The sequence below is a fragment of the Morus notabilis genome, unplaced genomic scaffold (genome assembly GCF_000414095.1).
Source record: "Morus notabilis unplaced genomic scaffold, ASM41409v2 Scaffold392, whole genome shotgun sequence".
NCBI classification, from domain to species: Eukaryota; Viridiplantae; Streptophyta; class Magnoliopsida; order Rosales; family Moraceae; genus Morus; species Morus notabilis.
The window spans coordinates 48992-54975 of record NW_010367553.1 but is presented as its reverse complement, the minus strand read 5'-3'; the positions used below and the strand labels follow the sequence as shown (position 1 = coordinate 54975).

Here is a 5984-nt window from a genome sequence, read left to right as displayed (position 1 = left end):
CGCTCTTCTGCATCCATAAGATGATAACAGTCCTGATGATGATTCAGCTGTTGGCAATGCTGCAAACTTAGACGATTAATTCCGTTATATGTACTATTTTATTTTTCACTTTATTTAGACTTTTATATTTTTTTAAACATTATATATGCACTTCATGTAGTATTCATAATATATTTTATAAATTTATTTAGATTTACTGTTTTTAATATTAATTTATATTCCACTTTTAATGCATCTTAATAAATTATATTCAGTATGTAACATAATAATTTTTAATTAAAATTATTAAAAATTAATTAATTGCCATTTTTTAAAAATTATAAAAAAAATTTTATTTTGGTTTTTTGCGACGACTTTTTTAGATTTGTTGTCGCAAAAAAACGAGGTTATTTGCGACGACAATTTGAAATGTCGTCGCAAAAAATTATAATATCACGAGAATTTTGCAACGGCGTATTAGCAACGCCTGTCGTCGCAAAAACATTTTGTCGTCGCAAATACGGTTGCGACGACACTATGTCGTCGCAAAAAAAGTTTTTGTGACTAATTAATTGCGATGACAAATCTGCGACGACACGTCGTCACAAAAATAGTTATTTACGATGACCTGTGGGTTTTTGCGACGACTTTTTGTCGTCGCAAAAACACATTTTTCTTGTAGTGACAATAATGATAGAAAGCTTCCCTTTGGCGTTTGATTTGAGTTTTATGGTATTAAATCTGTTTTGATTCATTTGGAATTTAAATTCATTGTTCACTATTTCTATGGATATATAGTTACCCAAATTAATACTTGTAATTTGTAGTTATATTTCGTTTCAATGTAGGATCAAGAGTTTTTTTAGTGGGCTACTATGAAATAAATTGAAGATAGTTTTTATTGAACACAAAAATAGTAATATATTTCGATTATTGGAGGCAAAATTATTATTTGTCTTGTAAAATAAGAGTGCAACGATAAGTTTAATTATTGTATGGGGAACCGTTACGATTTTTCTTTTTTTATTGTAGCTATAAGTGAGATTAAACATATTTAACAAGACTTAGTCAGCCAAGTGGTTCGAGTCAAAAGCACAAGTGGTTGGCTTGTATGTATACAACAAAGACGATAATGATGTATAACCAAAAAAAGACTTAAACTCATGAGAAAAATTGGATATCGTCACTCTTATCACCTTTAAACTCATGAGAAGCATGACAAGTAAAGACGACGTTGATATCCGGAGACCTGGTCAAATTTCGTTGGAAAAATTGGATAGTCGGCAAATGGGCCTGAAAATGCAAAGCAATATCCTTAAACTCATTCCTCAGATGTTTATATATAACTGCAAGTAAGATCGAGTGTGATGGCAGAATGAAAATATACAAACGACTATTACAACTAAATCTCCCTACTTCAACTGACCGAGAAAAGCATGAAGTCTTGTGAAGCTCTTCAAAACACAATACTAATATTGCTCATCTTCCTTGCTCCATCCTTATGTATGTCCCTTGTCCTTGACACCATTACACCAAACCACCCCATCAAAGACGGCGACGTTTTGCTCTCCGGCCAAAAGACCTTCACACTCGGCTTCTTCAGCCCCGGCAAGTCCCGCAACCGCTATGTCGGAGTCTGGTACCACAAAATCTCAGAGAAAACCGTGGTTTGGGTCGCAAATAGAGACAATCCCATCAACGACACTTCAGGAGTCTTGGCCATTAACAGCAAAGGACGCCTCAGCATTAATGCAAAATACCAAAACTCTCCGATTTGGTCCGCAAATCTCTCTGTATTTTCAGAAAAAACTAGTTCCACTTTCATACCTAAGCTTTTAGACGTTGGAAATCTTGTTTTGATGAAACAAGATGACAGTTTTGGACAGAGCACTGTTATTTGGCAAAGCTTTGATTATCCCACGAACACTTACCTACCTTTCTTGAAGCTTGGGCTGAACAGAAAAACCGGTCTCGACCGGTTCATAACATCCTGGAAATCGGCGGATGATCCGGGAACCGGTAATTGTACGTTCCGGATGGACCTAACCGGATACCCACAGTTGGTCGCGTACAAGGGACAGGTTCCGTTTTGGCGGGCCGGCCCTTGGACGGGTCGTAGATGGAGTGGTGTTCCCAGAATGATAACCGGGTACATCTTCAACACGAGCTATGTGAACAACCAAGATGAGATCAGCGTCATGTATGGAATCGTCAACAATTCAAATTCGATTTTCTCAAGACTTGTGATAGAAGAATCGGGAACAATAAGGCGGTCAACTTGGCTCGACCAGCGTAAGGATTGGGTCGAGTTCTGGCATGTTCCGGATGATTGGTGCGACAATTATGGGAGCTGTGGTGGAAATGGAAACTGTGACCCGTCAGACGCAACCCGATTCGAGTGCATGTGCCTGCCCGGATTCGAGCCCCGGTCGCGTGAAAGTTGGGACTTGAGAAACGCATCAGGTGGGTGCGTGAGAAAGGGTGGGGCACGCACATGTGGAGATGGTGAGGGGTTTGTGAAGGTGACACGTGTGAAATTACCCGATACATCCAACGCACGTGTGGAAATGGGATTGAATTTAAGAGAGTGTGAGGAGCAGTGCTTGAAGGATTGCAATTGCACGGCTTACACGAGTGCGGATGAGACTAGGGACGGTGTTGGTTGCTTGTCATGGCACGGGGATTTGGTTGACATAAAGACATATACAAATTTAGGGCAGAATTTATATATACGAGTGGATGCAATTACGTTAGGTATGTCTACCCATTTTTTCATCAAACTTACTTGGTGGTCTGGTTATTTCACTAATTTGAATTCAAACCTTTTTGTTATAATATTTTTTTCTCATAAAAAATTTGAATTTATGTTCAAATTACCATGAACCAAATCGGTTGGATTCTTCATTTAAGTCATGAGTGAACGTAAAAAGGAGGAAAAAGTTAAATAAACAAATAAGAATTACGTATTGATGAACGTATTATCAAACAACAACACAAGTTAAAAAAATAATTAAAAAAAAAAAGACAAAAGTTCCCTTTTGTTAACGGAAATGAAGATATTTTAAGCTATCTTAACTTTATTGTATTTTTTTACTTTTTTGGATGATTCTCATCCTGCCTCAGCGTCGTTTTTTACCCCTCTTTTTAACACTATCACATGATAATAACATTAGTATCAAAATTCAGAGCAAAACCAAAAAAAAAAGTTTTGCTATTAAAATAATGTAAAATCTATTTAAACTCACATGTGACACATAACATTAATGTTGACGCATTTTATTACATAATCCATCTATCACAACCCCACGATGCTACGATTAACTTTATAAGTATCAGAAAATGAGACCTGTCATTTACTTGTCTAATGAACTTGTTTGCTAATGAACTTTTAGGTTCATGGGTCTTAAATAATATTGATTTTGTCATTTATTTTTCTGTTACTATTTTCCTTTTCTAACTTACTGTTTTCTCCATATACGTAGCTCAATATGCAAGGAAATCGAATGGTTCTATCAACAAAATGGGAAAGCTAGCAATTTTGATATCTTTTGTTGTACTCTTTTTTCTCTTGGTTTTCATAGCATATTGGTTGGCAAAGAGGAAGAGAAAATCAGGTGAAAAGAGTTTCACAATTTCCCTTTCTATTCATTCTATGACAATTTTCACCTCATTAGTAGTGCAACGGATTAGTAAGTTTCTATATATATATATATATATATATATATATATATATATATATATATATATATGTGTGTGTGTGTGTGTAAAAAGACATTTAATTAATAAGTTACTTCTATTGTTGTTGTTGTTGTTTTAAGCACAATTGCTCCCGAGTTTGTCTTCAAACTACCTCTCCAAATTTTAAATTTGACAATCAATCCTCTGAACTTACAAAATTGTTGTAATATATCTCATCTTTTACTAAATGTGTTTGGTTTTTTTTAGATTTAAGGGATTCAAAATTGCAGAATTAAAAGATTTGCGTTACAATAGAATTTTAGAATTTTTCATTGAACGTGCTTTTTAGATACTAATTTATCACAATCATTGTCAAAATAGAGCATATTACAATAATTTTACGAGTTGTGGGGAAACTTGCTAAAATTAAAAGTTCAGGGGATAAATTATTAAAACAATATATCTTCAGGGAGAAAAATTTGTAACATGCCCTTATGATTATTGTCTAATGCCAAAACAATGTTGACTTAATAGGTTGAGCATTAGTTTTTAAGAAAATCATACCAAGAATTATTTGTCATATGTTTGGTGACAGTCATAGAGAGGCGAAGCAGAAATTTGTTTGGTAACACCAAACGTGCAAATGATTTCTTGAAAGTGACGGAGCTTGATGATAGTAGAGCAGATTCAGATGTTCCATTATTTGATATGCATACCATCGTTGTAGCCACAGCCAATTTCTCCCTTGATAACAAACTTGGACAAGGTGGCTTTGGCTCAGTGTACAAGGTAAACCTTCTCTAATAAAGTGTTTCAAATTTTGTAAGTATTTCCAATTTTATTTTGTTATTAGTGCCAATTATGAAGTACACAAAATAGCTGCAATTTCAATCTTACAAATATGGGGCAAAGCATATAAGTAAAATTTGGATTATGGTTTCAGGGTATGGTATCAAATGGGAAGGAAATTGCAGTGAAGCGACTATCTACTTGCTCTGGGCAAGGAAGTGCAGAGTTTAAGAATGAAGTTCAGCTTGTTGCAAAACTACAACACAAAAACCTTGTGAAGATTTTAGGTTGTTGCTTCCATGAAGAAGAGAGAATGTTAGTCTACGAGTATTTACCAAATAAAAGCTTGGACCGTTTCATTTTTGGTATGCTTTCTTTCAATTTTTCTTTTTGATTGCTCTTATTAAAAGTGGAAAGAATCGCATTCTTAAAATAAATTTTGAAGCAAATTGGAAGAATTTTGTAACACTTCTTAGTCTAACTGAATATAGATAAGCCTTTGCATATCAAGCTCAAGAAGCTAATTAGCAAACGTTACAAGTTTAAGCATATTCAATTACTTTAATTTGTCATCAGATGAAGAGAAAAAGAAATTGTTAAATTGGAGAAGACGCTTTGACATAATTTGTGGCATTGCTCGAGGGATCTTATATCTTCATCAAGATTCAATACTAAGAATCATCCATAGAGATCTAAAGGCAAGCAATGTTCTTCTAGATGCTGCTATGAACCCAAAAATTTCAGATTTCGGTTTAGCAAGAATATTTGGAGGAGACCAAAGTGAAGCATGCACAAATCGCGTGATTAGAACATAGTAAGTGCCCGTTAACTAAAGAAATCTGTTTTCATTAGCCAACATGCGTTAAATTTGTGGAGAGAAGGCAGAGCCTCCGAAGTAGTGGATCCGTTTTTGGACGAGGCATTTGTTGATGAAGCTTTGAGATGCATCCAAATTGGTCTGCTGAGCGTGCAAGAACATGCGAAGGATCGACCAACCATGTCGGCAGTTGTTTTGATGTTGGGAAATGATTCAGCTCTTCTCTCCCCAAAACAACCTGCATTTATCCTTAATAGACGTTGGGTTGGTACTGGAGACTTGGCATCTAGTGAAGGTGTTAATTACTCTATAAACTTTGTGACATGTACTATGGTGGAGGCTCGCTGAATTTGTAGAATTATATAGTGCAACAAAATATGACTTTGTAGTTTTCAATTTTGTATTACCTACAGTTTTTATATATGTAGTCCATGTTTGTAATGCGTGCTTACAATATTGCATGTGGAAGCCAAGAAGACGTAATTGTTTCTTCTCTTTTGCCTTGGACGTCCTGGAAATCTAGAATTAACTTACTATTTATTTTTTATTTATATATTTTTTTTTTTTGTTCCTCCTTAAACTACAAAGAAGACTTAATCTAGAACTCTTTTCTTTCTTGGCTAGTAAAATAGATCATGGTTCTTGGAATATTGGGAATGATTGGAGGAATACTCTTCATAATTAGGGATGTTCATAAACCCGTAAAACCCGCAGACCCAAT

General features: G+C 35.0%; 1 protein-coding gene across 1 annotated transcript in view; it reads left to right on the top strand.

Moving 5' to 3' along the window:
• The window catches only part of LOC21388484 (G-type lectin S-receptor-like serine/threonine-protein kinase RKS1), a 14555-nt gene extending 8929 nt beyond the window's left edge, over positions 1–5626 (top strand). The window contains exons 3-8 of the mRNA XM_024175195.1: positions 2147–2733; positions 3462–3593; positions 4259–4446; positions 4601–4811; positions 5023–5260; positions 5299–5626. Coding sequence (XP_024030963.1) covers positions 2147–2733; positions 3462–3593; positions 4259–4446; positions 4601–4811; positions 5023–5260; positions 5299–5611 — 1669 coding nt within the window. The 3' untranslated portion in view covers positions 5612–5626. The remainder of the gene's footprint in view (positions 1–2146; positions 2734–3461; positions 3594–4258; positions 4447–4600; positions 4812–5022; positions 5261–5298) is intronic.
• Positions 5627–5984: the final 358 nt, after the last annotated feature.